This window comes from Dermacentor variabilis, chromosome 6 (genome assembly GCF_050947875.1).
Source record: "Dermacentor variabilis isolate Ectoservices chromosome 6, ASM5094787v1, whole genome shotgun sequence".
In the NCBI taxonomy this organism is placed as follows: domain Eukaryota; kingdom Metazoa; phylum Arthropoda; class Arachnida; order Ixodida; family Ixodidae; genus Dermacentor; species Dermacentor variabilis.
In genome coordinates, this window is record NC_134573.1 from 37,737,519 (window position 1) to 37,760,205 (window position 22,687).

The following is a 22,687-nucleotide window of genomic DNA, read 5'->3' on the forward strand; positions in this document are numbered from 1 at the left end:
GGAAGTTTACTGTATTGGTTCAGAGTTCACATTTGTGGACACAAGAAACTCAAATACCAAGAAATTCAAAATTTTCTGTTTTAGTACTGCATCTTTTCAATGATGCAAATGATGCAAAAATTTTATAGAACCAAATTTTCAGCACACGACCTTGTGTCTAAAGGTAAACTAATTACTGCATTGTATTGGCATAGCCTAAGGGGTTGAAGTTGGGGAAGGTTGGGGTAAGGGGAAAGTGGGGGGGTGTCGAACTTACCCCCCTCAAAATTTCTTGACAAACCTCCTCTCCCCATTCCATCCGTTCCCACGAAACAATGTTTCAAGAGGCGAGCTCAGAAAGAGTGGCATGGATGAAGGGAAAGGTTGAACGTGAAATCAAGTCGAGGGCTGGTGGCGGTCCAAATTGAGAGGGAGTTGTCATTATGGTGATCTCCTCTACCATGCATATGCACAAAACGTCTTCGCCGTCACACCAAGAACAAATAGGCAAAAAGTGCACGTCCTATGGCTTAATATGTGTCCGCATCAGCTCACGTGCGATTGTGGAAAAAGCAACTACATTTGTTGGAAGAAAGAAAGAGAATTTTGCTGGCCGGACTGGTGATGGCTGACACTTGAACATTCAGTAGGGAATACGCAGAGTGGGGAGCAAAAAAGTGCAGAGGGCCAATTAACAGTAATTACTAGGGCTATGCAAATGTCTACTATCGCCAAATCTTATCCATTAGTGATGGTTCGAATAAATTTATTTGCAAATTGAATATCTACTATTCGACTTTTTGAATGTTAGATATATTCGTTGTAGAGACCTACGCAGTGCCACATGTCGCATGAGCCACGGAGCCCCTCGTGCTCAATACAAGGCACGAGCCCTTGCTTTCTGCCCATCACCGTTGTACACACAAAATGCACCACTGGTAACATCTCCAATGGATGAGAGACACACAGCCTGACCTTGCTGCTTGCAAGCTTATTTGTGGTGCAAACAGAGCAGTGACAACAAAAAAACACTCAGGCTGCAAAGGCACCCCCACCCTCCCCTGAATCCAATGCATAGGATCGCAATGTCAGGACCACTTAGTGCCAAATGGGTGCAAGGAGTGCACCACTTTTGGGGAGAAAGGTGTTGCCCGGTGCCTGTAGCAGGCAGAACATTGTGGCCCCACCCAAGGCGCGTGCGTGCCTCTGCCTTATCACAGATCGGGTTAACCATAACCGTTGAGGATGGATGAGCACTAAAAGTTACACACATTGAGAAAAAGATGACGAGCGCATGCTTAAAACTTGGGGACAGTGTTTCTCCCCACCAGGCCTTCGTGTCATCAAAGAGCTTCTGATGTCTGGTACTCGTCCGAATTGTCAACTATGGTGTGCAAAAGAAAAGTACTCCAAAAATATCTCAACTTGCTTGTCCATGAGACGCATAATAAACACCCCCACCCTTTTTGTTCTTTCTTTTTTTTTTTGTACATCTTGTTAAGAATGAAAACTGCGCAAAAATGGGACAGAAAAGAAAAATCTACAAATTGCAGCCATAACAAAGAGGTGGAAGGAAAGTTAACTGAATGGCTGCGACATCCACGCATTGGCGCCGCCTTGAAAAGGTGAACAGAAATGTAGGAATGTTAGGGGTCGCTGTGCCGTTCAACAGCCCAGGGAATGTTGAAGAGTGTGACAGTAACTGATTTAAAAAAGTTTTAAGGAGGGGAGTGGGTTGATGGGTACGAGGTAGGGGGGTGGATAAGGAGGTGGGTGGATGGCTTGCATAAGAGGCATCAAGAACGAAGATGGCAAAAAATTATGAACACCTTGCCACTGCCTGATCCCTCGACACCAGACATCCATAGTCAGTCGCCTAGCCAAGGCTCGCATAACCCTTTGTAACACATAACACTGCTTGCTGCTGACAGCCTGTCCTAACAAAATGTCTCTGTCGTCTTCGGCACAGCCGAATGCCAGGCGACACGACACTTCCAAATCTCTCGGAGCAGCTAGCCCTTATTGTAGTGTGATCAAAGAATGCCGTAATTTTGATGAATTTTTCTAAGACAGAAAACAGCCCTTCTTTGGACAATCTGCCTCGTTGAATCGCAAGCGTGATCAAATAATGATATGCGTCACATGATCAGGACTACAATACCATGATCGCAATTTCCCTCCAAACATCTCTTTAAACAAGTCTGACAGCAGGTCACCAAAAGTGAGTAAAACTTGCATCATCTGATAGTATCGAATTTCTAGCACCACATTTCGTTCATTTATTTTGAATAAAGAAGAATATAGCATGCGCACAATGCCAGAAGCACAATTGAGTAATAGGCGACTTGCAAAATAGTGCCCACCCTCTTTCGTACGTAGCCCAGGCTCACTAGAAGATCTGGTTGGAAAACAACGCTTATCTCGGCTGTTACCTGGGCTGCAAGAAGTCTCTTTTTTTCTCTTTGGCTTCCTTTCCAGTGCCTTTCTTTATCCTTGCTTTTTATGCAACATGAATAATTAAAGAAAATGCCAGTCCTTCTTCCATTCACGAAAAACAGATAGAAGGCAGATTTTTATAAATCGTTTGCAAAAATCTGAGTTAACTGTCTTGCCTGGCTGTTTGGCGTTTTATTTTATTTATTTCATACATGCTGCCAATCCCAATGGGGATTTTAGCTCTTCTCCAAGCACTCTATTCGTCCCTCTAAGTGTGGTCTCTCAAGGGTCCTCCCTGTGAGAGACCGTGCGAGTTCGAAGGCTTTAGAATTACTGGAAAAATTTGCGGTTCTCATGGTTCCCGACTCCACACATAGCTGCCGAGGTGAAATGTAATGTGGTGATTCAAGTGCTTTTACAGTCACCAAAACCTAGAAGCTTGAGTAGTGGTGTTTGGAGTGGTGAAGGCAAAGCTATTAATGGTAAGAATACATTGCTCTGCTAGTCTCTGCACGAGAACACTGTGGTTGGAAAATACATCTCTAGTGAATACACACAATATATCTGCAAAGGGCGGGCCACCATGGGTTACATTGTTCACTATAGGTTTCTAAATGCTGCCGCCTATATAAATGCTTGGAATAACAAACAACGCTAGAAATGGGGCTAGACAAGAAGAGACAAGACAGTGCGCTGTCTTGTTTGTGTTTGGTCCTGTTTTTAGTGCTGTTCATTTTTCCAAATCGTGTACCAACTAGGTCATCAACATTCGTTATATAAATGCATCAATTTGTAAATGAAATATTTTTTTTTCAGTATCATGACTTTTAAAAATTTAATAATGATGATAGCGTAATTGATGTGAAATGGCTGCGTGCCTTAGCAATGAACATGCTTTGTCAGAAGTCAAAAAGCAAAGTATTGTCTCGGCAGCATAAAAACATGCATCCTCATTGTTATATATATAGAGAGGGAGAACGAGAGATATGCAGGGTGAAGAAGAAGGAGGACGAAGGGTAGTGGCTGGCGGAGAATCCTGAAATAACTTTCTGGCTATGCCACTGCTGCATTTCTTTACATGTAGCTAAGTAGGAAGGCACTGAGGCTAAAGTTTCCGCCTACCTACCAACTAGCCTGTGCACCAGCCAGATAACATTATGCAACTAAACAGCTGCAGGTGTTCTTCCCAATTGGCACCTAAGCCAACTGGAATTGTTCTTACCAGGAATCATCAGCAGGAAAACACCGCTCCTGAACACTGGTGGAGGCCACCACCGAAAGCTTGGCAAGACAACCTTACGGAAACAGCCGCCAGAGCCCTTCGCCAACAGCCTCCAACGGAACAGGCACCAAAAATAAGTGAACAACGGTTCAAAGCCTGCCAACAGAGAACAGTGAAAGCCTGAAAAGTCTGAAGGTGAACGGGGTCTAACTCAACGCTGGAAATAACCTGAAGATGAAACTGGTGAAAGAAAAGCCAACTTGTTATTGAGAGATGAACTTGGACCTTAGTTGCTCAGTTGTTGAATTGAAGACAATACTAGAATTGTTGCATACCTTTGAACAATCTCGTTAACGAAAGGGCTTAGGCTGACAGTGCAGACTTGGAGAAACTAAACGCTGAGCTATGAACCCCCATATATGGCGGAGGTTCACAGCAGATTGACGCTGTTGTGAAGCTTGGAGAAGCCTCGACCAGAATTTTGGGCACGCCGATAGTGCAAGGGCGACTTCTGTGGCAATACCAGCATCCCTCAATGACAGTATTCAGCAACAGCGCATTCATCGCAGTCATACGATCCATCATCCAGTTCAGCCAAACTGTGAGCACTCCAACTCCTGACCTGCAAATTTTGTTAATGACTTGCTTCGTTGAACTGCTTCAACGCATTGACCCATGACGACAGCAGACTCGGGAAATACAAAAGATCTCTGTACTTTCTTAACCTTCCAAGCAGCACGACACCAGCTTCATTGCTGGCTTGGAAGTGATGGTGGAGTGCTATGACGATGCACATGATGTGTTTATCATTTGCTTCTGTGAGAAGCATTGCACTGTGCAGGATAACTTGCATCCTTCGTAGATGCTGCCAGCCATTACTTTTAAAGAAAGTGCGCCGGTCCTTGCAAATATACTTTGTTAGAAGCAATTTCATATCAGAGGATTAAAATATTCATACGTTTGATCGGCCACCTATGCAGCTATGGTGGACCTTCTAATGAAGGGCGTACCAACAACTAGGATCATCAGTTTTTATCTTGTGAGGCTGTAGTGCTGCTTCGGAACATCAGCAAGCCTTACATATGGCAACCACATTCACGGACGATGAGCTACAAGATCTTTCTTTGAGCATCCGTGTGAGAATTCGGCTGTGCTATGCGAAAGACAAGTGCTCTCGACCACAAGGATTGGAAATGTGCTCAAGCTCTCATTCTACCGGTGGCTGCATTTCTGCACTCGTCTTCAAAGATGAAAGATAAGCCAGTCTGCTTTGCAGGTCTTCAAAGCGCAGTACTGCCGTATGCACTTACGCAGTGCAGTGCGCTTACATTTCAGCCATCGTGTCTGATGGCGGCCAATGCAGACTAGTTTGTGATGTGGTTGCAGATTTAGTATTGGAGAACTGACTGATGCTCTGTTGACTTTCACATTACCACTTTCTGTCAGAGCAACTCTGCCAAAGCTGCTTTGGTGGGAGCTTCATACTCAAAGTCACTACCTGCCAGTCAACGTCAGTCTGTTTGCAAGTAACCTATTCGGCACAAGCTCACGAAGGTCGCCGAAGGCACTATTTGTCATATTGCCAACTGGCTGTTTTTACCTGGACGAGAACCAGCGTATTCAGCATGGTATGGCCGATGGCTTTACCTGGAATCACGTCAGTGCCAGACATGAGGCTTTCATTTCATTTTATTTCCCTAAAGACGCCCACAAGAGGGTGGGCGTTGCATAAGAAATAGAAATACAGAAACAGAGCAAACTTAGTGTCATGTGGTGTCGGCTTGAAAGATGCCTAAACACGTTTTCAGTAAAAGATAACAGACGATGGCAACTATATTGTGACGAAGGTCGTTTCAGTTTCTAGGAGGAGGAGAAGAAGGAAGCTTAAAGAGTAACAGCCCATGTGCGGGACTGGAAATCTTGCAGTGAGTGACCAGTGTGGCGAGATATGTGGGCACCACGATTTAAAGTGTGTTATTAAGCGAGGGATAGAAAAACTTGTGAAAAGGAGATAGTGTGGTGCAGCAACGGAAAAAATTTGGCTGTAAGCCAGATTCTGTTTCGAAGGCTGAACACTCGTGTCAAATGAAGATCAGGAATGAATCAAATTTGTGTCGTGATTTTGAACACTTTCAAGTTCATTGATGAGGCACGTTTGAGGTTGGTTTGATATGGCTGATGCATACTCTAGTGTGGGTCGAATAATTATGTTTTACGCAAGCAATTTGACATGTTTAAGAGCGTGACAAAAGTGATGCTTCAGGAAACCCAGTAATCAGTTTGCTGATGCAACTCTAGTAATGGCAGGTGCATTCCATGGCGGGTCGTTAGTCATTGTGATGCCTAGATACTCTAACAATGTGACTTTCTAGTAGGTGGTTAGCAGTGCTATAGCTAAAAACAAAGGGTTGTTCACAAAAGGTAAAGAAAACTGCCTTACATTTAGACGGATGAAGGGTCACTAAGCACTGGTCGCATCAACCTCAAGATCATGCTGGAAGGCAGCTTGGTCAGGAATGTCAGGGATTGAATAGTCACTTACCCAATCATCTGCGAACATTTGGCAATATTACTGTAAAGCCAAGTGGTTAATATATGTTGAAGAGAGGACCAATAATAGAATCTTGGGGGACACCGGATGTTACAGGGAGAGGATTGGAAGAGCAGTTGTTAAAAATTGTTGATTGAGAGCGACTTCACAGCTGGTCAATTCGAGCTTGATGGGACCAGCAAAAATGATTGAATTATCAGGCTGGTTAAATTAAGGAAGAGGCAAAAAATAAAAATAAAACACACCGCAGCTTTGTTTCGAATAAGTCACTGACCGATAATTCGGACATGCTTGATTATTCTGACAGCTGTGTGGCACCACTATCAGCCCTGTAAACTTTATGTATAAGGACGACTGAAATTTCGGACACTTTACAGCATGCCATGCAATAATTCGGACTCTGACTGCACAATCTGGCCACTGAGTTGAGCAGAAATAGCAATATATTCATTTTGATATGTTGCCAGTGCCTCCTGCATACCAAAATATTGAAGCTTAGTTGGTCTAGTAGCCGCCAGTGAGAATTCGGTGCATTCATTGACTACTTCCGTCTAGATCTGTAGCGACAGCAAGACAATGGTAGATATACGAGCTACAATATTGTAGCAATGCCTTTTGCTCCATGGCTGGCTGATCCATTGATAACAGGTTCAGAATGTTGCTTTAATCACTGGCGCAGTGCAAAAAATGTGAAAAGGAGTAACATAAAAGGCATCGCAAGAAAATTGCTGCCATGGGATGCGTTGGCCAAAGGCAGCCATATGTGTGTGCAGTAATGCGTTGACAAATTTGGCATTTGACAAACTTGACAAACTTGACATAAACCACCCACTTCCATTTTTGTTAATGATCACCTCACACCCGATAATAAGCAGCGTTTTGCGCAGGCGCTAGAGCTCAAGAAGTCTAAAGGATGGAAATTTCTATGGACCGATAACTGTGCCATTAATGCAAGAAAGTCGGAAAACAGCCGTGTTCATCGCATATGTAGTGTAAATGATCTGTCAATCTTCAAATAAGTTCTTCCTTGCTTGCACTAATGTCTAATTCATCATGGCTGACTCAGTTTTTACTCTTGACGAAGCGAAAGCTCTCATTGAGGAAAAACAACCCACTTTATCCTTAATACATTGAACATCCGCAGTATTCGTAGGCATCACGATGATCTCATCGCTTTTCTTTGCAGTCTTGATCATGCGTTCTCTTTCGTATGCTTATCTGAAACGTGGTTATCATCTCATGACGGGAATCTATACGGTCTTTCAGGTTACACTCCTGAATATTGTCATCGTGAAGGTTATCGTAGTGGCGGTTCGGCCATTTTAGTAAAATCTTCATTGTCATATAAACGTCACCATGATCTTCTTTTTCGTCATTGCCTCTGTGAATCAGTATGGCTAGAAGTAGAGAGTAATAACCTGCAGCTGCCTACCAAACGTAACATCATAATTGCATACATTTATCGCTCACCTTCTTCCTCTTGCATCGAATTTTGTAAAGAATTTGAGCAGTTATTAAACACAGTCACTGATGAAAACAAGGATATTGTGATATGTGGCGACATTAACATCAACATTATCAGCCCTGACAGTCAATGTTGCTCTGAGTACTTACGTACTTATCTTAGCTGCGGTCTCTCCTCACAAATTACAGCTCCAACAAGGTGTGAAATAGGCGGACCTAATACTTTAATTGACCGTGTACTGTCTAGCATACCTACTGATCTTAGCACAGCTGGAATAGTGGAATATGCCGTAAGAGACCATTACCCCATATTTTTTTGCATAGGTTCCGTAACGCCTTCTCAACCAGCAAAATATGTCAGGACTTTCTTTGATTTTAATAAATTCACTGGTATGATTCGTGCAATTGACTGGGCTGACGTGCTTGAAGAGCAATGTGGTGAAAGGGCTTTTGAATCTTTTTTTGCAAAAATATCTGAATGCTCTAACTTATGTACAAGGAACACTACGGTGACGCGGTGGTTTAGCTCGCCAAGAAAGCCTTGGATTAGTGATTCTTTATTGCGGTCCATTAAAAAAAGAGATAATCTTCGTAAGAAACTTAAAGCCCAGCCATTCAATAATGCATTGCGATTGCGCTTCCACACATATTCAAATGTTCTAACAGCCACTTTAAAATATGTCAAGCGTAATTACTACGAAAATAAAATTAGAAAAAATGGAAGTGATACCAGACGGAACTGGCAGGTTATTAAAGAATTCTTAAACATCAGTACAACTAAAAATCGCATATCGTGTATGAACCACAATTCTGCTAATATTACTGACCCTCAAGACATCGCTAATGTTTTCAGTGACCATTTTAGTATTGCAGACGGTAGTCAGCCTGATTCAACGTTGCTTAGTTTTCCGCGCTGTTCTAATTCATTTTACCTGTTCCCCACAACATCGCTGGAAGTATGTAACATTATCAATTCTCTTAAAACAACCGGTCCGGGCCTCGACTTGATACGCCCCTCTAGCATTAAGCTTGTGTCTAACGAAATCTCACCTGCATTAGCACATATAGTAAATAGACTATTTATAGATGGCAACTTTCCTAATCGCCTCATGACAGGTAAAATAATCCCAGTATTTAAAAAAGGTGACCATAAGTGCACGAGTAATTATCGTCCTATCTGCATTTTGTCTTTCTTTAGTAAGGTAATCGAAAAACTTATACATAATCGCTTAACTAAATACTTATCCAAATTTAATCTTTTAACTCCTGATCAATTTGGTTTTCGTGACAATTTTTCAACTGAATTAGCGCTTATTACATTTACTGAGAGGGTCAAATTAGCCATCGATCAAGGCCTCTTAGTTGGTGCTCTCTTTATTGATTTCACCAAGGCGTTTGATACAATTAACCATCGTATTCTTTTCAGTAAACTTGAATCATATGGCATTTCTGGACCGCCTTTACAAATAATTCGCAACTACCTAATTGACCGACAATATATAGTCGAATTTAATGGTGTCTTGTCCTCATCAAAAACTGTAAATACAGGTGTCCCTCAGGGATCAATACTTGGGCCACTTTTATTTCTCATATTCATTAATGACTTGCCAGAAATATTAACACATGCGCACTGCCTTCTTTACGCTGATGACACCACCATTTTCGCATCTGATAAAAATTTATTTGCATTGCAGGATAAACTTAACGCTGACCTAACGAATGTTCATTCATGGTGTGTAAAAAACAAGCTAACCATCAACCCATCTAAGACAACATTTATGCTATTCCATTCCTCAAAATCTTTGCACATTGACTCTATTGTAGTGTCTCTAAATAATAATGTATTTGCAAGATCCACGTCTACTAAATTTCTTGGTGTAGTACTAGATGAAAACCTAAAGTTCCAGTGCCATATTCAATCACTTATTCAAAAAATCTCATTTGGTATTCGCATCATAATAAAAACTCGCTCTTTTTTCCAGCAAACCATTCTCATGTCTTTATATTACGCCTATATACACAGTCATCTCTCATACTGCCTGTCATCTTGGGGTAATACATATACCACACATCTTCATCAGTTAGAAGTTTTGCAAAAGCAGGCATTACAATTAATTGCATTCCAATCGCATACATCTCCCTCTGCTACAATATTCCGTTCCCTAAATGTTTTACCTTTACACATGTTATTCAATCATAAGCTGTCGCTACGTATGTTTCGTCTTATAAATACCGAGTTTAATATTCCAGGTTTTAGTCGCTCTAGCCTCATCAATTATAACAACACAAGATTTTCAGCTCAACTCAATCTTCTTCTTCCAAAAGCAAGAACTAACTATGGGAAATTTACCGTCGCGTTTTCAGGCATTTCTGTTTGGAATTCTATACCATCTGACACGAAGACATCTACATTATTATCATTCAAGCGTAGAACGAAGGAGCATTTCATGAACACTTTATCTGACGCGTAGCATAATTTAACAAACCTAGAATTAATTAGTATGTTGTTCACTTTAACATTACGTAATGTACTTTTCAATTACCGAGTTACTAAATTTTGCCTTAATTGATACTTCTCCTCGTTGTTAGCTTTACGTGCCATTTATCCTCGTTTGAATTGTTGCATGTTATTTTTAAGATTTCTTCAATTATTTTTCTTCTTTTTAACTCTGTGAATATACCTGTGATATAGTTAACAGATTTTTTTTTCTATCTTATCGTTTATTTCCGATGTAGAAACTGTATAATATATGACATGACTTACTGTTTGCCACGATCCTACTATCCCCTTTTCATGTTTTGTTAGGAGGTCCCCCCGACAGTTGTTACTTCGGGACCTCCGAATGTGTACTTATACCCATCTCGTATTTGTTTTGTCAAAAATAAATATTGATTGATTGATTGATTGATTGATTGATTGATTGATTGATTTTGCGTGGCCAGCATCGGACACATAGACCGGCAGCAGCGTTTCCATACTGTGATTAGAGTGCTTGGCGCTGTGCCAAGAGTACCGTCGCTCATAGACGCCAATGCGTCTTCATCACCATGGCAACACGCACGGCGGCTCTCCCACCTCAGACTTCTTTTTCTCAGCTGCCATCCCTTTCCTCACTACCGCCACCCTCTTTCCCGTCATGCCAGCGCATCCTTTCCTTTTTTCTTTTCATGCACGCGCACGTTACTCCAAGCACTGTGTGTTTGCATTCATTAGCAGCGATCATGCCAGCTTGTGCTAGGACAAAGAAATGAAGTCACTGAGCTCTTTTTATTCATGTGTTAATGATGCACACTCAGAAAATGCACATATGTAATGGGTGTGTTCATGATTGCACTAATTAGAACAAATGAAAGTAAGGACACAGGCTGCAAGTCCACCATGTTGTGTTGAGGGTCGCGAAATCTTTCTGCCTTTGAATTGAAGCGCTGTTGTTGCACCAGCACACGGTGCACAGTCGGTGAGACGCCTTTTGCAGAGCAGAAGGCAGCAGTCAGCACCATCCTGTGCTAATTAAGGCTTCTTTCCTTCTCTCTTTGGTTTGTGTCACTTGCCACACATTTTGATGCGCACAAAACGAAAGGGACTGCTGTATGCACAATACACAGTGAGCGAGGACCGCAGGTCTGCCTGTGCCAGTCAATGCTTGCTTTCATTCATTCATTATTTCCCATTGTCTAGGATGGAGGAGGCCGAGGTAAAAGCTGTATGCAGGCAGCTTGAGGTGCCTTTGACCCCCACACAAGCAACAATAAAAGGCATACGCACATGGTTACATAGTTTTAGAACGCTTTCATGGGGCAACAGATCAATATGGATTACAATACACTGAAAACAGAAATGTATATAGTGCAAACTTAAGAATAATATTATAGCTTCAAAATCAGACAATTCAAAAATAGGTCAACTCATGTGGTCAGATTAGTACAGCGTTAAAATGTGTTAGTGAGTGGTGGTACAACTGACTAGAGATGACGGTTCGTGAGCAGTTTGAATCCCGACGAAGTTAGGCTGCAAATTTCTATGCCTCTATCACGGAAACTATTCAGAAGTTTTAGTAGGCGACGCTGAAGCATTTGATCACCATAATTAGTTTGGGACTGGGGAACTTCTCGCATTTCTGTGTGATCGTGCAGGATGACACTGTTCTAAATTTCCTATTTCAACGAATGTCTTGCAGTGTCTGCAATGACTAAGATAATGTTGCTTTAATAGCATTTGGGTATATATTAGTTGAATTTTAGGAAGATTATAATTTTCAACAACAGGTTTCGTGTGCTTTATATAGTAAGTTTTCAATAATACGCAATATTTTTATTATTTTTTTTCTGTAGTAACGATTTGCTCATGTTCTATTCAGTTGCCGAACCCCATACCAAATGGCAATACTGTATATGGGAGGTGAATAATGCACTATATATTGTTACGTCAAGAAAGAAACGGGTTTAGTTAAAAAGATTCAAGGTGAGCCTCAGACGGGGCGAAATGTCCTTCTTTTCTTGTGTAGTCCACTCACCCTTCTTCATGCGGCTACATTTACTGTAATAATATTAAGGGGAGAACCTGCATCTGCATACATTTTTTAAAATTTCTGAGTAGATTTTGATTAAACTTGCATTGTTTATGTATTTCCATGTTCTGATTTAAGATATGCGTAGATTCAGTTTTTTTCATGGTAAATATATCTCTAGAAATTAAAAAAAAGTTATAACTTGCTTGGACATGGATTATTAATTTTTTTTTATTTACAAATACTGCTATCTCATTTAGAGATATAGCAGAGGTGGCTTAAATAACATTATGAACACAAAAATGTCAACTAAAATGGTTAGGCAGTTCTTTCTGAAATTTATTAGTCGGCAATAAACGCAGAGAACCATCTAAGTTATTCCATAATTCAACAGTGTGTGGAAAAAAAGAAAACTTAAAACAGTCTGGTGTTGGAACGAAGGGATTTATGTTTAATGGGTGAGTACGCCGGGTTACTCGCGCAGTAGGTTTGATTAGCGAGATAGGCACTTCAGTGTTAGTCAAACCGTGTGCGATTTTGTGCAGCAGGATTAGGTGGCGCCACACATGCGACGAAATGACAGTTATGTTGTGTGGTGTAATATATATCATCATGTAAAAATGGTCTTGAGTAATTGGAATATGCAGCAGATAGTACAATGATGAACGCCTTAAACTGCTTTTAACCAAAGTTACAGCATGTCAAACTGTTTAAAGTATGGACCCATAGTAACACCCAGGACAAATTAGTACATTTTTAATATTGCTGTCATAATATTTGTCTATATTATGTGCCCATTGCAACCTCTATTTTACTACCATTCTGACAAGCAAATAATTATTGTGATAGGATAAGTAGAACCAGAGATATCATCACTCCAAAACGGTGACACAGCCAGAAATGCTGCTTTGAGAAAACAAGGAAAAACATTCCACAATCTGTTTGTGATGATTATAGCAGAAGCTAAATCAAGGATAATGCAGTGATCCAGCCAAGCAAGAATAAATGATCTACACCGGTCTGGAGCAATGGGACGCATAAAGATATTTGGGCCAATTTTTGGCTCCAAAGAGCAGGGTCTCCCCTTAAGAGCTTTGCTGTCGCAGCAAAAGTGTATATTTCGACTTAATAGGCCTACAGTGCCGCTAACTTTCTGAGCAACGAAGTTAACTTGGTCGCCCCAGAGTAGATAGCCAGAGAAATATACGCTACGAATCTTAATAGTACTGACTACTTAAATTTAAATCTGTCTGGAATTGAATGTTAGGCTTAGGTCTGGTGGAATATGTGTACCTTTAGAGCAAAAATTGACGACTTTTGTTTTAGTGACATTAACTTTAAGGAAGTTCTGCAATGAACATGTGCTCAGCTTGCGAAGAAATATACTTGCTTGACGAATTAACTTGTTGGGACAGGAGGAGGATATAAATATGTTAACGTTGTCAAGGTACGTACATTATGGGGTTTGCCTCTTCATTGATATATGCAACATCATTCACGTAGAGGTTAAAGAGCAACTGGCCGAGGATGCTTCCTTGAGGGATGCCTGAAGCTGTTTCCTTTAAACGTGGCTTTATTTATTGGCACAAACTGTTGTCTGTCTGTGAGGTAGGACTTGGAAAACTTTAATACGAAGCCTCTTATACCATATCTTTCAATTTTTTTAAAAATAATATGCTGTGATTAATTAAATTGAAAGCCTGCATAAAGTCTACAAATATGCCAGTGATGAGAAGTTTGAGTGCAGAGTAGAGAAGGATGTGTACTTTTTGGTCAAGAAGGGCAAGCTCCGTTGACAGGCCCTTTTTTTAAAACCATACTAAGCCTTTCAGAGAAGGTGATATTTTGAAACAAACAACGAGAAGTGCTTTGCAAGAAGTTTTTCTAAACGTTTGCAAAATATTGGGAGAATGAAAATCGGACGGTAATTTTTAATGTCTAATTTGACACCCTTCTTATGCAGGGCTACAACCCTTGCAATCTTGATCCGAGAAGGAAATGCTGCTGTGTGTACACAGATTATAAATACACACTAAAATAGGAGCTATGTCACGAATCACATGTTTAATTGGTCATATTTGTTAGCCATCGGCCTCCAACTGGACATATTATGAAGGTCTTGGAGTATTGAACAAACATATGCAGTGTTGCATGGCTGTAAGAAAATTGTGTTTCGGTTGAAAGGTAAAGGACGTTCCAGTGGCTCTGATGCCTGCACAAGATCTCTGCATGAAAAAAAAAAAAATGATTAAACGCATTTGCCATATCCTGTCCAATTGTTACATGTCCATCTATGGAAATATTTTCTATTTGCTCAACGGTTTCTTTCTGCCCAATGATAGCATCTATCTTCCATAGTTTCTCACTGTTTCCTACACAAGAAAGAACTTATTGCAATAGTATATATGCATTCTTCGTTCTCTTTAATTCTTTAATAGTTTATTACAGAAAACTTTATATTCTTTTTCAAGCGTATAGGTTCTTATGTCTTGATGAACCTGGCAAAGAGCCTTTCACACTTTTTAATTTTTATTAATAATTGTTCTGTTAGCCACAGCTTTCTAATGTTCTTATGGCTCATCGTTTCCTTAGGGACAACATGATTTCTCTATATTGCAACAAATTTCTCGAAGATGTTATAAGCTACCTCAGCATCAGTGCCAAGAAAAGTTTCTTTACAGCACACCTGTTTTCATTTCTGACTGGAACATTTCTAAGGAACATTGAGTAAATAATTGGAAAGTGATAGCTGTTTCATTTTTTTAAACTACGCTCAAACATCCAATGTTAACAAACATAGAGATGAGCATATGATCACCTATTGAACAACTCAAAACACAACTTGCAGTGCATAAAAGGTCGTAATTCACCAGAAAAAGGTCATGAATACTGGCGGATGTTGGAGTAATTTTAGTCACTGATTCTATAGTATTAGCACATCCATTGGAATTCAATACTCCTGCTAAACTCCTTTTCTTAGCAGTTTCCAGGCTCACATCGATGTTGAAGTCTCCACCAGTGATGACACTTTGCCTCCTGTCACACACTACAGTGAGAAAATGACCCCAAAAAAGCTGAAAACAGCCATCAGGCAGACGGTAGCACACAGCAAGAATTCCATGTGTACAAACACACAACATTTTATAGTCACTAGCAGTACTGGAAAACTCAGGTAATAGGTAAACAGGTACAGGCAATAATACAGGTAGTGCAGGTAGACGAAACTTCTGGAGCACTCAACCTGTTTGCTTCTAGCCTCCGTCAGTGTCGCTTCGCACTGCAATCCAAGAAACTTCTAGACTTGAGTTGGAAGCCGGCACCACCAGGTGGCCGCTTGCGGCGACAGGCGAAAGCAAGAGCACTGCAAGCAAGGGTGAGGGGAGTGGAGTTGCTTCCTCACCCAGCTAGTGGGTGGCGCTAATTACTCTCTGCCACAAAAGCGACGCAATAGCCGAGGATGGCTTGGCACTGCTTAGTATGGCAGTGCCAGTAGCAACGATGGGTCTTGTGCTGGTCACTCAAAATTGAAATTATCCCCAAAAGTGACGAACTGAGAATACGGTGCAGCTTTTTAGGCCATGCTTGGAATAAAATCACTTATTGTCGGGCAAATCCTTATTTCAGACTTCGGATTATTCTGACTTTTTGGCGGTCCCCATTGCATTCGAATTAACGGACAGCAACTGTTGTGTAGCATAGTTGCTTGACTCTAGCATGCCCTGAATCTACCACGCACACATTCTTTTGTGGGTCCGACGTAGAAAATTAACATAGAAATGTCAGAGCTCCTAAACAAAACTCAAATCTAGTGCACCCGACTTGTTAACAAGAAAAATGTAATTGGAGTAAGACGAAAGCAGCAAAAGTTACATTTACGGAATTGAAATTTATTTACACCTAATGTCCATCATCATCACTCCAAGACAGCACTTTATCACTGTCTATAGGCTGCAACATGTCCTCCATATAGTCCATTGCATACTAGGCATTCTACATTTATCAAACTACTCCACAACAGTCACAAACGAGATGTTAGCCTATGCCTAGACTAACCATTTTGGCAGTTTGTCCTGCAATGTGTGCACTTGTCGGGAACACAATAAACATGTGATTGGAGGTCATTCCTACCAGCTTTACTTCTAAATTAACTAATCTCTTTGAATGAGCTGTTGCAATCAAAGACAAAGCATGTCGTTGTCACCATCTAAACAAGAACTTGTTCTATTGGCACCGTGGAACGATGCTGTCGATGATGCTGGCTCTGACTATAGTTTGTAAGGCTGTGAATGTGGTTTAACTTTCATATTTGCACAGGACAAGCAAATTTCAGATCACTTTTCTTGGAAGAAAAGGCACGCTCTAGAATGGAATAAATTCATTGTGAGCTACCATTGTCGCTTGAAAATCTTATGGGGCAGTCTGTAAATAGGCGTTTTTGTTGGGAGGTACTAATATCTCTTCAATGCATTCACGGTCCGCTAGACCTGCCAAGACAGACACTGAGTCATTGGGGTCACTTTTTGAACGATGGGTGAGTTTGAGCCGACCAGTCAGGTTCAAATTATCCGACAAGAGCCAATTTCAGGATCGAAATAATGAAAGTTTTGGACCAGTGAAATGTATTGGCACCAGCTGGCACCTGTGTCAAGATCGAATAAAATGAAAAAAGTCAAACCAACAGGAGTCGAAATGATGCAGATCTACGGCAGTTGCACATCCTTACAAATGACAATGAGAAAGCTTATGAGCAAAACGGGAACAAGGTGAATGCAGGTGCGAACGTTTCGACAAGTGCACTTGTCTCCTTCAAGTGAAGAAGACAAGTCCATTTGTCGAAACGTTGGCTCCTGCATTCACCTAGTTCACGTTTTGCTCATCGTCTTGAATTTCCATCTCCCGCATTCCTCATCTTTTCAGTGAGACAGCTTGTGGTATGTGTGTTGCTTGTGATGACGCAGGTGCTGCCTGATGAGAAGATTGCACTGCTGCTCCATTCCGTGGTGCAGTCCGGCAGGGAGTATGCCAAGAAACACCGCAGCCCTTGCCCACTCATGTATGCCTACTACGACGTGGAATATTTGGGTGAGTGCTTCAGCCTTTGTGCAAATTGCATGCGGCAAAGCTTGACCATTCTAATGTGCTTAGATTGAAAGCACAGCAAGAAAGGAATAGCTGGAAAATGTGTCTCACAAGCCTTCTGCGCAACATGTCTTGCAAGAAAATTGGAATCAAGAGCTGTGGCTTAGGCTCAGAAATAATTTGACTGCTTCTGTAATATAAAATAAAAATTGAAAATGAGTATTTGACATAATCCTTCTTTGAATATCACAAGATGATCCTCAGTTTGTTCAGGTATTTTGACCCCATGTTTAAAAAATGAACCTTGAGGAGGTGATATGTCAGCATTTGTGTCGCGTTTCCCATACAGCTTCGTTTGCTTCCACACTGAATTTTCAATGTAAAGGAATGTTTATAAATTGTAATGTAAGAGAACAGCTTGGTAGGCCAACTTTGTGCTACAGTGAAAGGCCAACTGCAACTAAATTTCAATTTGGCTAGACGAGATATAAATGAGTAGTATACTACAACTGGAGCAATTTTGGCAAAGCCGCAGGGCTTGTAATTGTACAGCTGTCTTATTAGCAGCCGATAATCAACACCTAAGTCCACAACGCGTACACAAAGTGGTTAGCAGCTAGCAGGCATTAGTGTATGAAAGGTGCAATAAATGTTCTTGTGATTGTTTGCACTACTCTGTTGTCGTTCCTTTGTTTACTTTGTCACAAGTGTGAGACCCCCACAAAGTTTAACATGTTTTGTAAGTGAAAAAAAGTGACAGAGGCACTTAAGTCTCCTTATGTGCATTGAATGCGAAAGCGGTGCCTCTTCCGCGTGATACTTTTCGGTTGGTCACGAGCTCAAATTGGGCAAAGTCAATTTCGAAGGTGGGCCACCGAAGTTTCGGGGGTGGGCCAAGTCAATTTTGGGAGTGTTCCAGGTTGGCTTTCTACGTGGGTCAACTAATTTTCTAATTGAACAAAGTAAATTTTCGGATAGGCCATACAAATTTCGGGGATAGTTCAAGTCGATTTTCGGAGTGGGCCAAGTCGGTTTTGAACGTTGGTCAACTCAGATTGGGCCAAGTTAATTTTCTGGGTGCGGGCCACGGCATCGGTCCGACACCATAGCTGTTCACCATGGGATTTCGCAGTACAAGCAGTAGCAGATCCAGCACCGGGAATGTGACGTCATCACTTGGTCACACGGGTTTTCTGGCCACGAGATGTTAACGCTGAATGCTCGTCGGATTTTCCACTTCATCGTTCTTAAGGCCCTTGCCTTAAACAAAATGATGTTTGCACAGTAATCCAGTGACTCGGTTTAGTTTACTACTTATATGCTCTGTGTTTAGTGTCCCATGACATTTTTTCACGGGGCACAACACCAAGGTTCATATAGAGCATAGCTCTTTCGCGCCCGTTCCTGCATTTCGCGGCGCCGTCGTACCTTTTCGTAACCAGCTTCGTGGCCAGGGCCAGTGCACCACTCTAGCTGTGCGCGCTCCTGGCGCCATCTCTTGCGCATGGCGCGAGCCTTGCCCTCTTCACTCGTCCTCCAATACCACCCCTGTGCGGCGGCAATCAGAGTGCCGGCTCAGTGGCAGCTGATCTCGATGATGTGCTGCTGCCCAAGCCGAAACGCGGAGTCACCTTCAGGTGACTCGTTAGCAACGTCAACAACATCAGTTGGTCGCTGCCACCTCTTCGCCGTGCAATGTTCCTGTGCGCCTAAGCGCTGCCTCCCGCAACCTCCTGATAAGCGAAGCAGTTGCGCGAACCTGCGCTCCATTGCGGCGCCTGGTGCGAAATGTTCCGCACGAGACAGATTGTCAGAGGCTCACAGCCAGTTTATATTCTAATTTAATCCGTCTGCCTATATATATAGTTTATTCTCAGCCAGTTCTTTCTGAGCCATGAGCGAGGTAACCGGTAGAAGTCCTTCGTCTGCCACTGCTGCTAAATGAGCTGCCCGAGCAGAGGCCCAGCGCCATCACCGCCAGAATCCAGAGGGGCGCTACGCCGAACCAGGCATTGGTGCAGCAAGTCAAGCACATAGCCAACTATATCTCCGACCACAAAGCTTCCTTCATGACAATCAATAACTGGGAGTGGAGTGTTTCTTGAAGAAGGAATGTGGAATGAAGAATAAAAAGTTGTCTGTAACTGTACGTACATGTCTTGCTCGAATTCTTTGCCTCAATATATCAAAAAGCTGAAACAGCTGAAGAGCTGGGCTCAAATTTCACATGAGGAAGTAACGTAATTGTTGTCAATTTTTTTTTACCTCTAGAACAATTTATATTCTTGACATTAGATTCATTAAAATTAAAATGTTACGACTATAATATGTGCTCCATTATTTTACAGAGAATGCTAGTTAGGGAAATAGATCTGTAGTTTAGTGGAGAGAGTCTGTTGCCTGATTTATGTGATGCAGCCACTTTACCAATTTTCTACTCCAGGGGTAACACACTGTTGTTCAGAGATTACTAAAAAATGTTTGCCGGATAGATGGAAGAACAGGTTTTCTTTGTTTCAAGAACTGTGAGTAGATGCTAGTGGGACCACAGGATGATGGCAGTTTTATAGAAACAATTATATGCTTTTACTTTCACCCAAATCATATAAATGGGAAATGACGAGTAGAAACCGTAACCTGAAGCATCAGGATATGGAGCTGTTGAAACTGGGGAACGAAATATACTAGAGAAAACATCGAAAATGCAAGGGATTTTATTTGGTAAAAGTGGCTCACGAGAGTCATTACAGAGAGAAATGTTGCAGTTATCTTTTGTTTTTATAGGGGACCTGAACTTTTGGGGATTATTTAGTATATTTGGTAATGGTATTGTCACAAGAATTTTCTTTGGCAGAACATACTGCATTAGTGTTACTAAAATTAGCGAGACGAGATAGTTATGTTTTTTTTTTCAAAGACTGGTAAGTACAGTGTTACCCACTTATAACGATACTGATTTTGACAATATATTGGATATAACAATGAGCAACTGATGCACCATCAACTTTTGCAGGTGTTCTGTAGTAAAATAAACCAGTTACTACAATGTTCCCATGCCGCATTTTTGGTTATAATTTGGCATTCGGTTTTGGCCGATAGAAAAAAAAGCACAAGATTCTCAAAAAGAACAAAGAATGCGAGCCCTTTTGTCATGCCTACTTTCGCGCTGCGCACGACCGCCGCACGGCACGCGTTAGTTGCACTGCATTGGAGATGGTGTCATTCAGAATCAGAATTCATTATTAGAAGTTGGGTCACATTGCAAGTATTTAGTATAAAAAAGAAAGTCCCATATTCAAAGACTATGCTTATACGTTGGAGGCTGCAGGATTCTTAAAGGGAATAATAAACACTCACTCTAACAGAGTTTGATTGTATCACAAAATCAATGATAGGAGCTTTACTTCGCTATATTGAAATTTCAGTACGTGGAAATTCGGCCTTATATGCAGAGGAATGCAATATGAAATGTGATATGGATATATGCATAGTATATGCAATGTGATGTGAGATGGCACAGGGGACGACTTGGCACAACAAGCCTTGAACAGCAAACCTTTATCTTTTTCCACTGGGACGTTGGCCCTGCGAAATGTAGATGGTGCTGCCATGCCTCCACATTTATTTAACGAAAGACTCTGGAACATGGACCAAAATAAATTGGTGGCTAAAGGTGCACAAGTATCCTTACCTAAAGAGTGTGTACACAGATTGAGGAAGAGGGCAAGCAAGTTTGCAACTAAGTACAGAGTAATTGAAAGTGTGCATAGACAACCAGGAGTAATCAGAAAGAAACAGAGACAGAGAATTGGATGCAAAGAATGCAAACAAAAAGACCATGGACATTTACAAGAACGGCATAAAAGAAATTGGAAGGGCAAGTCTCTACAATAACACGAAGGGAAGTGCCTTGCCATTTGAGGCTCAGGCAGACTGCCGAAGGACAGAACGTACTGGAGTAAATATTCGCAATTAGAGGAGGCATGTGTATGCTGCAACAATACCCGGAGTCCACCCAGCACATCCTAATGAAATGCGAAGAAATTCACGCAGTGATACAAGTATGTAACGTACAACTTCTGTAAGTGCTTGGGTTTAAAGTGGATGGAAGTGTCAACCGGTCAGCATTCGAGGTAACCGTGACACGTTTTGAGTATTGGTGGAAAAAAAATGAGGGAAGAGACTGATGCAACTGGATCCATTACAGGCATAGACAGCGCTACAAGGTAGATAGAAAAGATTAAAGAGATGTGTACAAGAATGTGAGAAGGAAAAGGATTGATAGCACACCTGAGTAACTTAAGCAGGTAGGCGAAGATTTGTCCCCACCCATTTCAGAGGGGATGCCAATTAATCATCATCATCAAGCCACCCTCGCAGGACATATGGGCTTCTGTGGCAGCTATGCTACCATGCATACATGTAGCTTGTAGTAGGCGCCAAAATCGAAAGTACTGGCATCTATGTGAACATCCAAAATCAAATTTTATCTGCCCGTCACGGTGACACTGAGTATGCGGATCGTTGTTGGCACTCCCTGCTCCGCCATAGCCTTCGCAGTGCAAGGCACTGAAGAAGGAGCGAGAGTACTGCGAAGGGGATCAAAGACGACGTTTGATTGCCAATAACTCCGCTTCTGCTGAATGTATTGAAGTACTTATTGCTGCAAAGTATTTCTGAAATTGCTTATCCTAAAGTCATACGCTTCTCTCGACTTCAATAAAAAGTGTTTCAGGGCACCTTTAAAAGCACTTGTAATCACCTTATGCCTTACCTTGGGGCTTTTACATGACCCTCGTTCAAGAGCTATGCAGGCCTCGGCACGCCGCATCGTGTTGCACAAGGCAGTCATGAACCAGTAGTGAACTCGTAGCTGCTGATACATACTCAGCTGTTTGTTGTGTATGTTGTACAGCTGCTGAAAGTTGTGCGAATCTAGTCAGGTTTTTTTTCTTGGTGCTTCCACAGTTTACGAACGCTGGCAATGCTTGGTCGCTTGTCTCTACAGGTGCAGCGCATGGCCTGTCATCGATACTGATGACGCTGCTCCACTTCCCATGGTTTGTTGCGGGTGACCAGACGGTGGAGCGCGACATCCGAGCCTCGGTCGACTTCCTGCTGCACGTGCAGACACCACGCGGCAACTTTCCGTGCGACTTGGAGGACGTCACCAAGCCGCGTCGTTCCCAGGACGAGCTCATACACTGGTGCCACGGTGCCCCAGGTGAGCTGTTGCGACTTTTGAGAGAGAAAATTAAATTACAAAAGTTAGATTAAAGTGTGTAAACTAAATGTAGACTTTTTCGCGAACCAGAACAGAGTCGGATCGGCTGCCGTTTAGGGAAGGGAACATGAAGACAAGATAGAGAGCAAGGAATAATGCCATCAGCATGCACCCACGCATAAATGGCTTCAGGCACTCAAAGGGTGTGTTCCAAATCTCTATGT

The 22,687-nt window shown here is 41.8% G+C and overlaps 1 protein-coding gene and 1 long non-coding RNA gene across 2 annotated transcripts in view; one reads left to right on the forward strand and one right to left on the reverse strand.

Moving 5' to 3' along the window:
- The window catches only part of LOC142584734 (lanC-like protein 3), a 65,002-nt gene that overhangs the window by 19,204 nt on the left and 23,111 nt on the right, over positions 1 to 22,687 (forward strand). The window contains exons 3-4 of the mRNA XM_075694960.1: positions 17,119 to 17,242; positions 22,248 to 22,463. Coding sequence (XP_075551075.1) covers positions 17,119 to 17,242; positions 22,248 to 22,463 — 340 coding nt within the window. The remainder of the gene's footprint in view (positions 1 to 17,118; positions 17,243 to 22,247; positions 22,464 to 22,687) is intronic.
- Positions 14,217 to 22,253, reverse strand: LOC142584736 (uncharacterized). Its single transcript, XR_012828921.1, has 3 exons — positions 22,014 to 22,253; positions 15,402 to 15,521; positions 14,217 to 14,385 (listed from the first exon to the last, which is right to left on the reverse strand). It is a non-coding gene; the product is annotated as an uncharacterized LOC142584736 (long non-coding RNA).